At 36.3% G+C, this 15,305-nt stretch overlaps 1 protein-coding gene across 2 annotated transcripts; it reads left to right on the top strand.

Annotated features, from left to right (window-relative positions):
- Nucleotides 1-4,591: 4,591 nt before the first annotated feature.
- On the top strand, nucleotides 4,592-15,078 carry LOC117342193. 2 transcript variants are annotated; one of them, XM_033904246.1, is made up of 4 exons: nucleotides 4,592-4,824; nucleotides 12,415-12,590; nucleotides 12,924-13,010; nucleotides 14,237-15,078. In XM_033904246.1, exons 2-4 carry the CDS (start codon nucleotides 12,453-12,455, stop codon nucleotides 14,636-14,638), a joined length of 627 nt encoding a protein of 208 aa, XP_033760137.1. In that variant the 5' UTR covers nucleotides 4,592-4,824; nucleotides 12,415-12,452; the 3' UTR covers nucleotides 14,639-15,078. The 2 variants fall into 2 exon arrangements, with proteins under 2 accessions (XP_033760137.1, XP_033760136.1); XM_033904245.1 differs by lacking the exon at nucleotides 4,592-4,824 and adding an exon at nucleotides 8,018-8,138.
- The last annotated feature ends 227 nt before the right edge of the window (nucleotides 15,079-15,305 follow it).

Below are 15,305 nucleotides of genomic sequence, written 5' to 3'. Positions count from 1 at the left end.
CATAAACACAAAATACATTTGTATGTTGATCATTTAATGTTGAATGTCTATTTTTACCTACAATCTATTAAGGTATTTCCTACGGGTATTATGCATGACATATTGTTAAGTATACTTTTATTTTCTAATAGTATTTGTACTAGCTGATGTACTTGGTGATTCAAACCATGACCAATCACGTATTTACAACTGACCAAATTATTTCAGTAGCACATTTGTAAACTTTTGAAATGATAAAAGCTACTTAAACCATGTTGCGATTTGTCGATAAAATACCACTTGTTTTACATTATGTATTGTTTCGAATCCCCAATTAAAGAAAAAATCTTTTAAACATGGTTTTTAGCCCACCATCATCAGATGGTGGGCTATTCAAATCACCTTGCGTCCGTGGTCCGTCGTCCGTCCGTCCCTCCGTCCGTCCGTCCGTCCGTCCGTCCCTCCGTCCGTCCCTCCGTCCGTCCGTAAACAATTCTTGTTATCGCTAATCCTCAGAAACTACTGAAGGGATCTTTCTCAAATTTCATATGTAGGTTCCCCTTGGTGCCTAGTTATGCATATTGCATTTTGAGACCAATCGGAAAACAACATGGCCGACAGGCAGCCATCTTGGATTTTGACAATTGAAGTTTGTTATCGCTATTTCTCAGAAAGTGCTGAAGGGATCTTTCTCAAATTTCATATGTAGGTTCCCCTTAGTGCCTAGTTATGCATATTGCATTTTGAGACCAATCGGAAAACAACATGGCCGACAGGCAGCCATCTTGGATTTTGACAATTGAAGTTTGTTATCACTATTTCTCAGAAAGGACTGAAGGGATCACTCTCAAATTTCATATGTAGGATCCAATTGGTGCCTAGTTATGCATATTGCATTTTGAGACCAATCGGAAAACAACATGGCCGACAGGCAGCCATCTTGGATTTTGACAATTGAAGTTTGTTATCGCTATTTCCCAGAAAGTACTGAAGGGATCTTTCTCAAATTTCATATGTAGGTTCCTCTTGGTGCCTAGTTTTGCATATTGCATTTTGAGACCAATCAGAAAACAACATGGCCGACAGGCAGCCATCTTGGATTTTGACAATTGAAGTTTGTTATCGCTATTTCTCATAAAGTGATGAAGGGATCTTTCTCAAATTTCATTCGTAGGTTCCTCTTGTTGCCTAGTTATGCATATTGCATTTTGAGACCAATCGGATAACAACTTGGCCGACAGGCAGCCATCTTGGATTTTGACAATTGAAGTTTGTTATCGCTATTTCTCAGAAAGTGATGAAGGGATCTTTCTCAAATTTCATTCGTAGGTTCCTCTTGTTGCCTAGTTATGCATATTGCATTTTGAGACCAATCGGATAACAACTTGGCCGACAGACAGCCATCTTGGATTTTGACAATTGAAGTTTGTTATACATGTATACAAAATCCAAACGAAAATGTACATTAACACAAAATATGTTAATTATGATGTTGAATGTCTATTTTTACCTACAATCTATTAAGGTATTTCCTACGGGTATTATGCATGACATATTGTTAAGTATACTTTTATTTTCTAATAGTATTTGTACTAGCTGATGTACTTGGTGATTCAAACCATGACCAATCACGTATTTACAACTGACCAAATTATTTCAGTAGCACATTTGTAAACTTTTGAAATAATACAAGCTACTTAAACCATGTTGCGATTTGTCGATAAAATACCACTTGTTTTTACATTATGTATTGTTTCGAATCCCCAATTAAAGAAAAAATCTTTTAAACATGGTTTTTTAGATTAACTGATCAGTGCTCTGTGGTAGCATTAATATCTTTTAAGATTTACATCAAATTTCCTCACTCCAAAGCCAAACGAAGTTTTTAACGTCCGATACACTTCCAAGACAGTTTGGAAAATATAAGATCCCCTCCTTGAAAAGATCACATATTAGCTGGAAAATAAAAGCATGTTACCGCCATGACAGACTTTAATAATAACGTGTATGTACCACATTTGTTTTAATCGGACACAACTTTACAGGAGTTGTCTACCCCTGATTTTATTCCAGGTAAATACGGAGAATGATATCTACATGTACGAGAGAACAGTATAGAAAATGTTTTATCTTATTGTTTCTATAATTGTTATTATGGTTGAATTATGGATTGCCCATTGCCATTTAAGGCGTACATCTTATGTACATTTCACAATAAAATCATAAAACCCCAAATGATACGAGTTGTATTGTATACGTATTGTAAGGTCTCTGTATAAACAAATGACTAATTGGGGCTTGTGTACTACTGGTTTGGATATATCAACAATATTTTCTTCGGATATAATGTTGGTAATTTGATATCAACATTACATTTGTTGATTGATTACGTTACGCACCCCGAACATGAAATTATATCAAACGCTAATACACATTTAACATCATTATACTGACATCTAAAATTACCTTTAAAATATATACAGTGTACACATGTTTTGCAATCGCAAACCAAAACAGCTGATGTCATCTTAAGAACTATTTACCATATTAAGAGGGAATTGTATGTATTGTAATCAAGGATGAGAGCTTGCTATATGTTTACGGGTTTGACAAACAACATCACAAAGGAGGGTTTTCTGAAGTCACCTAAAATGTTAATATGGTATCGTTTCTTTGATTTTAGTAGCTTTGTAGGATTCTACATAGGTAAATATCTATCAAATTCCAGCCATGTGCGTTTTGATATATATATATATATATTCTCATATTATCCTTAAAGAAACAATCTCAATTACAAAGACGTTGTCACTCCCTAGAGTGTGATTTCTCTGTCACTCTCTAGGGTGTGATATCTATATCAATCCCTAGGGTGTGATTTATCTGTCACTTTCTAGGGTGTGATATCTATATTAATCCCTATAGTGTGATTTCTCTGTCACCCCCTAGGGTGTGTTTTCTCTGTCACCCCTGGGTTGTGATTTCTCTATCAATCCCAAGGGTATGATTTCTCTGTCACCCCCTAGGGTGTGATTTCTCTGTCACCCCTGGGTTGTGATTTCTCTATCAATCCCTAGGGTGTGATTTCTCTGTCACCCCCTAGGGTGTGTTTTCTCTGTCACCCCTGGGTTGTGATTTCTCTATCACTCCCTAGGGTGTGATATCTATATCAATCCCTAGAGTGTGATTTCTCTATCACTCCCCAGGGTGTGATTTCTCTGTCATTTTCTAGAGTGTGATATCTATGTCAATCCCTAGGGTGTGATTTCTCTGTCACCCCCTAGGGTGTGTTTTCTCTGTCACCCCTGGGTTGTGATTTCTTTATCACTCCCTAGGGTGTGATTTCTCTGTCAACCTCTGGGGTGTGATTTCTCTGTCACCCCCTGGGGTGTGATTTCTCTGTCACCCCCTAGGGTGTGATTTCTCTGTCACCCCCTGGGGTGTGATTTCTCTGTCACCCCCTGGGGTGTGATTTCTCTGTCACCCCCTGGGGTGTGATTTCTCTGTCACCCCCTAGGGCGTGTTTTCTCTGTCACCCCTGGGTTGTGATTTCTCTATCACTCCCTAGGGTGTGATTTCTCTGTCAACCTCTGGGGTGTGATTTCTCTATCACTCCCTAGGGTGTGATTTCTCTGTCACCCCATATGGTGTGATTTCTCTATCACTCCGTAGTGTGATTTCTCTGTCACTCCCTAGAGTGTGATTTCTCTATCACTCCCTAGGGTGTGATTTCTCTGTCACACCCCAGGCTGTGATTTCTCTGCTAAACCTAGGGTTTGATTTCTCTATCACACCCCAGGCTGTGATTTCTTTGCCAAACCTAGGGTTTGATTTCTTTGTCATTTCCTAGGGTGTGATTTCCATGTCTCTCTGTAGGTTCTGATTTCTCTATCACATATCGGGTGTTATTTACTAGTGTGCTATTTCTGTCACCTTAGGTTGTGATTTATATGTCATCCACTCGTGCTGACTGGCCAAACTCTTACACTCGGGTTGAGATATCCCTGTCCACGGAACAGACCCATGATAGATTCTATTAGTCATCCAAATAGGACTTAGAGGGATGGAGAAAAATAATAATTTATCCCCCTATAAGCGAAATGATATCACGTTTCTTGGGAATGCTTTAAAAAACCTATTGCAAATCAGTTATAGATGAATGATGTGGTGTTGAAAATGAAAGGTCTGGACACACGTATAGATGAATGTAGTTTTATTCGAGACAGAGCATAGATGTTGTTACTCTGACTCCCAGGTAGTCTGACGCAGTTAACAGGTATAAGGTGTTCCTTATATACACAAGAATAGGCCAGTTGTTTACAACTCTTGACCTTTAACTATTACATAAAAGTATTACATGGTCTTATGCGAAATAGCTGGCCAACGGATTGAAGGTACATAGGAAGGTCAATAGATAACTACATAAGTAAATCAATCAATATACGTTTGCTAAATAACACAAGGGTCACACGGATCCAAAGGACCGGTTATTACATAAGTTAATCACTAGCTTTGGCCAGATAAACACATGGGTTACACCCAAGGGTCAGGCAGATAATATATTCATCAATTTTACTTATTACATTACTATATCACACAGTTACTACATATTATGTTAAGCATTATCTGGATATTTAAAAAAATGTACCTGTAGTTGTTTTGCGTTACTTTTAAGCTGATTTTGAGCAACAGGACGTTGCCAAAATAAAAAAGATATGATGTGGCCATCTGCCTGCCACCTCTTGGCGTGATAGACATTATCGTATAACCCTAGGTACAGTCTCGGGTTAGACAATCAAGAATATCACCCCTCGGATTGGAGAGTTCTCTATCACATCCTCTGTCAAGGTAGGAAATTAAATACCATCAATTTAAAAACAGAAGGAGTACGACAAGTAAGGGACCTATGAATATGGGTTGAGGCGTTATAGTCGTACCCACATGTCAGACTGTGTTTAAATTATCTGTGATAATAACCGAGAAAAATCAAACACGTTGAATTCATATTCAACCTTTGAAGTAATGATTTAAATACACGTGTGCTGACTTGGTGATAACGCTTATTGAAGAATCGAGTTCAAAGAGTCAATACTCTATCTTACTGGGATATGTCAATGACTCCATCAATACTCTATTTTACTGGGATAGTATCTCAATGACTCCATCAATACTCTATTTTACTGGGATATTATCTCAATGACTCCATCAATATTCTATTTTACCGGGATATGTCAATGACTCCATCAATATTCTGTTTTACTGGGATATGTAAATGACTCCATCAATACTCTATTTTACTGGGATATTATCTCAATGACTCCATTAATACTCTATTTTACCGCGATATGTCAATGACTCCATCAATACTCTATTTTACTGGGATATGTCAATGACTCCATCAATACTCTATTTTACTGGGATATTATCTCAATGACTCCATCAATACTCTATTTTACTGGGATATGTCAATGACTCCATCAATACTCTATTTTACTGGGATATTATCTCAATGACTCCATCAATACTCTATTTTACTAGGATATCTCAATGACTCCGTCAATACTCTGTGTTGTTGGGATATGTTAATGACTCCATCAATACTGTATTCTACTCTGCCAATAACCCAAAAGGACTTACAAGAATACTGACACGTGGAGTAACTGTAGTTAATAAAAGCAGACCGAAATCAATGGTGAAAAGATCTGGGCCCGTATTAACGATCTCATAATCACTCTCCTGTAGACATTTTGTGTTCAGACTCAAATACTTTTCTTGATAAATCTGATATTTTCAAATGGTTTTTAAGAATTTCATAATTAATTCAAGTGTGATATAATATTCGTTGTTTAGGCCTTTTTTAAATTGCCATTTCATTAAATGAGCGGGTTTTAAGAAAGTTGGTTCGAGCACAAAATTCATATTTGAGCATGAGGTCTCTTGAATGCGGGACCATGTGTTCCTGGTTGGTAACCGTCCTCTACTTCATCGCTGATACTTACCAAGTTAATCATAGTAGGATTTGGGAAATGAGGCACTAAAGATACTTATAAACAATATTTATATAAATTATCTATCAAATAATGATCAATTTTATCAACAATAAATAATACATGTATCAGGATCACGGAAGTGAACGTACAACGCGTACCCCTGCTAGTGTGTGGCGACAAAATAGCGGCTGCCTTTTTCATTCTAAAATATATGTGATGCAGGGGACCGCTGTCATTATATCAGATTTTATTGGTTAAAATCGCCATTACATAATTCTTATATCATTTTGTGCATTCCCAATGGGAACCAAAGAAATTGTCGTAATGAGTGTCACCATTATATATATATATGTGAACAGTTTTGGCCATTTGCCAATTGCCAATGATCACAGATATTTTTGAAAATGTAATCGTGAGCCGACAATGATTCATATTTCTATATACATATATTAGTTTGCTGCAACTGGGAGCTTTTGGTATCAAATGTATGTCCATCAATTTCGAATTTACAAATAGCAACTGATCTAAAACAAATAAATGTTAATTTTCCTTCAATAATAAAAACATTATTAGATACGTATTTCAGTACTTTTTACCATATGTAAATATATACATTATTCGAATCGGAATGATTATCTGCTCCCTTAAGGAACCTCATTTTACACGTTTATATATCGCATGTACTACCACGCCACCGTAACATCGATAGATTGGACAGCTTTATATAATGCGTAAAACGTGACCTATTTAGTTTACTATACAAAGCCAGCCATAGATAGGATTACATGGTGTTGTATATCGATGAAGGGTTCAGACTGATTATATATGTATAACTTTCAGTGTATAATGTCACATCAAAGTTACTGATATCAATGTAGTTGTGTTCCTATGTCACTGCGATCAACACTCCAACCCAGAATGTTTTTTGTGTTATCATGTGAATATATTTGTATATGACTGCAGAAATGTGAACAATACAATATTATACTTATGTAAATTAAGCTTTTGAAGAATGCTGAACACGCTGTACACCACACCAGTCGTTACGTAGACGTTTACTTATGTCTTACTACGTAAACATATCACTATGTAATACAATGTACATTTCGAAATATTACCTGGGTTAATGTATTAAAACTCTAGATTTGTTTTTATCCTCTGACTATGTAAGGATGATCCTGCTTGCTTGTGTAGTTCTCCTGTTGAATATCACGATATTTTCATTGCCCTGACTACACTACTCAAAGACATATTCTAATGAACTCTATCTCTGCTATGATGTCCAGAAACTAATACCAGCATGAATATCTCTATCCTGAAGATGACACCAAGTCTCATTTATCAAAGATTCCATACGTTTCTATATAACGACCACAGTAGTAAATCATAATAACATTTAGTATACAGAAAACAAACATGGGTCAGCTTTAATTCCGTTTTTCTTGTCAAACACGATAACAGCATATATCAGTGACTGGCCTTTCATTTCTGTATATTCCACCTACATGTAACTGAGAGTATCAGACGACATTTATATATAACTCTTACGCCATTTATCACTGTTGGATTGATAATCCTTTTCTACTTATTGATGGATAACGTTAAACACGATAACTGTTACTGTTTACGAGGAGAAGACTTCTGTAGGTTTTACCTGTTGTCTAATTACCATTTATCTACCATAGAAAGATATGAAATGATATCATGAATAATAACCATGATTCCAATGCTATTGCGCTCGTTGACATATATACAGGTGTTGAATAGATGGGCAAATCGTCGTTATTGTTATCTAAGACAGGTAGACTACATGTGATATATCACATGTCAGGATCTATAAATAGGGTACACATGCATTGTTGTCTTGATGTTTTAGATCCATAGCTTGACGAACTAAACAAAGTCTCTTGAGAGCACATTACAAATAATTAACTACAATGTGAGTGACTTAACTACTTGGCCGGTATCATTAATGATGATAATACTGAATTAAATGAATATTAAAACGTATTAACCAGTTGAAGCCCGAGATATGACTTATGTTCCAAAGTACAGTGATAAACATAGTACATAAAAGATAACTACGTTTACTCCATTGTTGTCGGTGGTACAATATGTATTGTTCAGGACAGTCAAACCTGCTTCCTTCTTCACCAACAGATGCTGAAAATGGTGAGAGTATCTGGTGTCGTATAATCTATGTATAACATGATAATTGTAATGTCAGTTGTTGCAATATCGATTTGTCAACAGCAGGTAAACTATTTAACGTATTAGAAATACATGTAATAGCACAATATTGATGTATGAAAAGCATCCGTCAACTGTATATCGGCTTGGAAAAAGCTAATATGTTTGCCCGCTCTGCAAAAATGGCTATACATATCGCAAATATCACAGGAAGACAATGCTTGCATTTACTATTGTCTCTGTGTTTTGCCATACCGTATCTAAACTGCAAAATATATATTACCAACAACGCAGTTATCTAACTGACATAACTGTTACAGCAATGATGACGTCATCACAGTTCAATAAGGATGTGATGTACAATTAGGTAGTCCGCACTGTTTGGTAGTAAGTTGGAATTGTTTTATTTTCAGGAAATTGAAAAGAAAATACAATATTAGATGTAATACTTAGTACATAAGAACGTGTAAACTCTGTCTCACTCATAAGTGAATATGATATCCTGTATAAGGTACCTGAGTGACCTATAAGCAGGGCATACGATCCATGTGCATTTGTTGCATACACCAGTTTGGCAGCTTTACAAACGTTTCGGGACATAAACCTTGATAATGAGTTTTGGACTTTTATATAAGTGTAACAGGAGAGGAGAAAATGTAGCGGCCAGACCGGGGTTCGAACCCTGGACCTCCGAAAGTGAAGATTACGGTTTAAACATACGTATTCAATGTGCATACCTTTTTAAAATTCTTTTACCCGGAAACGCTTTTACAACCGTCCAAATTCTGTCTCGATGCTAGGTAGTGTTAACCTGATAAAATCAATTAAATGTTCCCATTTTATAAACGTCTAAAATCATATTCCTAACCTTTCAGTTCTCGAGTACTAGAGCGATTGCCAATGGGGAAGTAACTATTGTGTCTAAATGCCTCTCACGATGTCGATGGTGGCAATTGGTAGAGGATTAATTTGAGATTGTAGGTGGTAGACACTGTTTGTGGACTTCTATATATTCCTTTGAGATTGTAGGTGGTAGACACTGTTGGTGGACTGTTTTATATTCCTTTGAGATTGTAGGTGGTAGACACTGTTTGTGGACTTCTGTATATTCCTTTGAGATTGTAGGTGGTAGACACTGTTGGTGGACTTTTGTATATTCCTTTGAGATTGTAGGTGGTAGACACTGTTTGTGGACTTTTGTATATTCCTTTGCGATTGTAGGTGGTAGACACTGTTTGTGGACTTCTGTATATTCCTTTGAGATTGTAGGTGGTAGACACTGTTGGTGGACTTTTGTATATTCCTTTGATATTGTAGGTGGTAGACACTGTTGGTGGACTTTTGTATATTCCTTTGATATTGTAGGTGGTAGCCACTGTTGATGGACTTTGTATATTCCTTTGAGATTGTAGGTGGTAGACACTGCTGGTGGACTTTTGTATATTCCTTTGAGATTGTAGGTGGTAGACACTGTTGGTGGACTTTTGTATATTCCTTTGAGATTGTAGGTGGTAGCCACTGTTGATGGACTTTGTATATTCCTTTGAGATTGTAGGTGGTAGACACTGTTGGTGGACTTTTGTATATTCCTTTGAGATTGTAGGTGGTAGACACTGTTGATGGACTTTTGTATATTCCTTTGAGATTGTAGGTGGTAGACACTGTTGATGGACTTTGTATATTCCTTTGAGATTGTAGGTGGTAGACACTGTTGGTGGACTTTGTATATTCCTTTGAGATTGTAGGTGGTAGACACTGTTGATGGACTTTTGTATATTCCTTTGAGATTGTAGGTGGTAGCCACTGTTGATGGACTTTGTATATTCCTTTGAGATTGTAGGTGGTAGACACTGTTGGTGGACTTTTGTATATTCCTTTGAGATTGTAGGTGGTAGACACTGTTGATGGACTTTTGTATATTCCTTTGAGATTGTAGGTGGTAGACACTGTTGGTGGACTTTTGTATATTCCTCTGCGATTGTAGGTGGTAGACACTGTTGGTGGACGTTTGTATATTCCTTTGAGATTGTAGGTGGTAGCCACTGTTGATGGACTTTGTATATTCCTTTGAGATTGTAGGTGGTAGACACTGCTGGTGGACTTTGTATATTCCTTTGAGATTGTAGGTGGTAGACACTGTTGATGGACTTTGTATATTCCTTTGAGATTGTAGGTGGTAGACACTGTTGATGGACTTTTGTATATTCCTTTGAGATTGTAGGTGGTTGTCACTGTTGGTGGACTTTTGTAGACACTGCTGGTGGACTTTTGTATATTCCTCTGCGATTGTAGGTGGTAGACACTGTTGGTGGACTTTTGTATATTCCTTTGAGATTGTAGGTGGTAGACACTGTTGGTGGACTTTTGTATATTCCTTTGAGATTGTAGGTGGTAGACACTGTTGATGGACTTTGTATATTCCTTTGAGATTGTAGGTGGTAGACACTGTTGATGGACTTTGTATATTCCTTTGAGATTGTAGGTGGTTTTCACTGTTGGTGGACTTTTGTAGACACTGCTGGTGGACTTTTGTATATTCCTTTGAGATTGTAGGTGGTAGACACTGTTGGTGGACTTTTGTATATTCCTTTGAGATTGTAGGTGGTAGACACTGTTGATGGACTTTGTATATTCCTTTGCGATTGTAGGTGGTAGACACTGTTGTAGGACTTTGTATATTCCTTTGAGATTGTAGGTGGTAGACACTGCTGGTGGACTTTTGTATATTCCTTTGAGATTGTAGGTGGTAGACACTGCTGGTGGACTTTTGTATATTCCTTTGAGATTGTAGGTGGTAGACACTGTTGGTGGACTTTTGTAGACACTGCTGGTGGACTTTTGTATATTCCTTTGAGATTGTAGGTGGTAGACACTGTTGGTGGACTTTCGTATATTCCTTTGATATTGTAGGTGGTAGACACTGTTGTAGGACTTTGTATATTCCTTTGAAATTGTAGGTGGTAGATACTGTTGGTGGATTGTTATATGTTCTTTTGCGATTGTAGGTGGTAGTCAGGTGGTATTACATCAATGTACAATGTATTACATCCACGTACAATGTATTCAAATCGTGTTTAATGTATTACATCAGTGTACGATGTATTACAGCCGTGTACATAGAGGTTACACAACGAGTGGATGTTGTATATGGTATTTGTTTTACTCGAGTTCAAAAGTTAGAAGCGAGTGATTTTTTTGTAACTTTTGAAAATATAACTAACGAAAGAAAAACAAATACCATATATAGCAACCGCTAGTTTGTGTGATGTGTTTCTACCACAAGCGAAAAGATATTCTGAGGATGAATTGACTTTTTTGTGTCAACGTGTGTTCTTTTCATAATATGAGGTTTGGTGTAAGGATATGGTCTAATTTGAAATGTCGCTAATTAATATGCAAAAATGAAAACAATTGAAAATGTACGGAAATATCACAATTTATTTCGAATCATAACAAAATAATAAGATGTTTATTCTTTCAAAGCAACAAATTGATAAGAATCTATACATATTTTTCAAAATAAAACAAAACAACTGTGAACTACTTCTGGTGCGTTATCATTTCCGGGACATCGTGAAGCGGCCTTCAAGTGTTAGCCGATGAAATTTCATTTAATCATGTGATTAAAAAGCAGTCTCGCTCAAAGCTCACAGTTTCAACCAATCAAAACGCATTTAGAGCTTATTCAACGTGTGGAATGTTATTCAACAGTTGTAATGATTATGTCATTCCTTGGGAGTTGAATGACACCCACCTATTGTGGTAAAAGGTATTACATCCGTGAACAATGTATTACATCCGTGTACAATGTATTACGTCCGTGTACAATGTATAACATCCCTGTACAATGTATTACATCCGTGTACAATGTATTATATCCGTGTACAATGTATAACATCCATGCACAGTGTATTACGTCCCTGTACAATGTATTACATCCCTGTACAATGTATAACATCCGTGTACAATGTATTACATCCGTGTATAATGTATAACATCCGTGTACAATGTATTACATTCCTGTACAATGTATTACAACCGTGTGCAATGTATTACAACCGTGTACAGTGTATTACGTCCGTGTGCAATGTATTACAACCGTGTACAGTGTATAACGTTCATGTATAAACAAGGATACAGCATTAAGTTGATGTAAATCAGAAAGATCGACAGAATAGGGGATCTATTACATGTGATACAGGTAGTTTTCTTCACACAATTCTTTATAGACTTCATGCATATTTTGATTTTGATTTAGATAAAGTGTACCAACGACGTGTACAGGCATTGTCAAACATGGCCCGCTTGTCGTACGGAATGGCGGTGTTGGGGACGATCAACGCCGTATTGGGGATCGTAATAATCGTGTCCCTGGACGAGTCACATAGAGTATTTCCTCTGACCTCAGGTGCTTCTATATGGTCTGGTGTCTATGTAAGTGTGTGTTTCAAAGAACATAAAGCTTTTCAAACGATTTCAAATGCCAAAGCTAATTATACTGGTTATTTCTGAAAATATGCTCCCTTCAGCTAAAAAAAACACACTGACGAAAATGATGTATTTCAATGCTGTACCTGTTTTTATCTGATATGAATCAAGTATAACCCCTAAATACCATTTCTATTAACCTCTTCTGGCAGTTTATTAGCAAGTATCATTTTTTTGAGGAAAGGCTGAAATTGTAAAATCATAAATACACCGAAAATCTGAATACCTCTTCTGATTTTTAAAACATTTAAAAATAAATAATGATATATTTTGCTTTAGATGATTGTGGTCGGAACGGTAGGTATCATGACTTCTCGAACGTCTGAAAACCTCAAACAGGACATCCGAAGGGATTTGAAATGCAAGGTATACATTTCCTGCCTTCTTTTAGTCAAAGTTTAGATATTTCGCACGTATTCGTGTTTTTCATTGTCGAAAACGTTGATTTGAATCGATATCTGAATGTTTTCTATATATTAGTATTAATGCCTTGTTACACAATCTAGCCAAGAGATCACTTTCTGTGTGTTTATAATTTATGTTTGTTTCACCACTAACGATATCAATACCAATTCAATTACAGTTGAAACTACAAGAGTCTATTTTTAGACTTTGTCTTTCTTATCACGTATACACTGAACATGTTAGATAAAAAGATACCGTATTTTGTTTGTTTTCTGGGTAATGTTAGATAAAAAGTTACCGTATTTTGTTTGTTTTCTGGGTAATGTTAAATAAAATGATATCGTATTTTGTTTGTTTTCTGGGTAATGTTAGATAAAAAGGTACCGTATTTTGTTTGTTTTCTGGGTAATGTTAGATAAAAAGATACCGTAGTTTGTTTGTTTTCTGGGTAATGTTAAATAAAATGATACTGAATTTTGTTCGTTTTCTGGGTAATGTTAAATAAAATGATACTGAATTTTGTTTGTTTTCTGGGTAATGTTAAATAAAATGATACTGAATTTTGTTTGTTTTCTGGGTAATGTTAGATAAAAAGATACCGTATTTTGTTCGTTTTCTGGGTAATGTTAAATAAAATGATATCGTATTTTGTTTGTTTTCTGGGTAATGTGAGATAAAAAGATACCGTATTTTGTTTGTTTTCTGGGTAATGTGAGATAAAAAGATACCGTATTTTGTTTGTTTTCTGGGTAATGTTAAATAAAATGATATCTGTATTTTGTTTGTTTTCTGGGTAATGTTAGATAAAAAGATACCGTATTTTGTTTGTTTTCTGGGTAATGTTAAATAAAATGATATCGTATTTTGTTTGTTTTCTGTGTAAGTTCGGTGATAGTCACAAATATAAGGTTATGCTTATAACGATAGATGATAGGATATACTTTACGTTAGCAGGAATCAAACAAATGGAGCCTGTTTTATAAAATAACAATTCAGTTAATATCTGGCCGTACACGAAGACTTTTCTAAAAAGTAATTTAATGATGGTATTATTATACACAAACAACTGTCTTTGAGGAGCTTCAGTTTTGCAAACAAATCTCCAAATGATATCATCCGTAAAATTATCCATAATATGTAGGTAATGAGATTTTATATAATACAAGACACTCATGTTTCTTTTCCAGTTTGGTCTGTTCTATGGACTGTCCGTTGGTAGCTTGAGTATATGTGGGATATCGGCGGGATATAATGGCGGGGGTTTAAGTTGGTGTGCCACACAAGGATGTTCTGAGAACGGCAGCAGTCTTGTTCTTGTCCTTTCTTGTGTAGGAATGGCCCTCTCGGTAGTCTTGTTTGGGTGTGGAATATGTGGAATGGTTTTCTTCTTTAGGTACAGAAATATCTTCCAAATGTATACTCCCGCCTATCGTGCGATGCTGATTGAGAAGAAAGTTGAAAATCTTCAGAGCCAGCTCAACCAAACAGGTGGCGACCAGAACTATGGCGGAGTTCAGTCAGGATTCGGGAACGGTGGATATACCAACTGGAGTTCTCCTCCTCCTCCAGCTTATAGCGAAAAAGCATGAACATATCAACAGTATCAGTTCGGGAGAAATAATTTGAGCAAAAATTCAGCAAAATATGATACGGTATTAGATTTTAGTTAATCAAAAGAAAATGAATGACACGTCGAATAACATGGAATATCAATTTCTTCTCAATCATCTTGTTGTGGGACCTTAACAAAATAAGGATATTGCTGGACCTGCCAATATACGGCAGTCACGTGATAAAAACGTACTTTTCTATGTTAAAATGCATTCAAATACGAAATTTTGATAAAAGTATAATCCAACAACTTCTTAAGTTCTTAAGGTTTGATCAACGACCGAGGTAAAAGATACTCGGTCAAAATTAACGACTCTTTAAAAAGATGTTTAACCAAACTATAGCTTAGAAAACGAGAATTATAATGCACATGTCATCATTGCAACTCAAAGTGTCAAAGAGATCATTTGTAAACTGAGAGGAGCGTTGTAAACTTTATTTGTTTAACAACGATTGATTGCGATCCAAACTATATCAACTTATATTTATCACGCTTGTTGGCCAAGATTGAAGCGAGCGAGTTGTCTTACTGTGAAAGGAAACCGGAGTACCCGGGGAAATCCCACATAGTCGGGCAGGTGACACCACACATTTTCATATCCGATCGGTAAATCGAAGCCCGGACGCCTATAGGTGAAAGACAAG

This window comes from Pecten maximus, chromosome 14, assembly GCF_902652985.1.
Source record: "Pecten maximus chromosome 14, xPecMax1.1, whole genome shotgun sequence".
In the NCBI taxonomy this organism is placed as follows: domain Eukaryota; kingdom Metazoa; phylum Mollusca; class Bivalvia; order Pectinida; family Pectinidae; genus Pecten; species Pecten maximus.
This window is presented reverse-complemented; position numbering and strand designations above follow the sequence as displayed.

Excerpts from the sequence above, each read along its gene's own strand:
- LOC117342193 (XM_033904245.1), top strand. The coding sequence starts at position 8,081 with ATGTATTGTTCAGGACAGTCAAACCTGCTTCCTTCTTCACCAACAGAT. Across the intron at positions 8,139-12,414 it reads ACCAACAGATGCTGAAAATG|ATAAAGTGTACCAACGACGT; the intron begins GTGAGAGTATCT and ends ATTTTGATTTAG. Across the intron at positions 13,011-14,236 it reads GAAGGGATTTGAAATGCAAG|TTTGGTCTGTTCTATGGACT; the intron begins GTATACATTTCC and ends TTTCTTTTCCAG.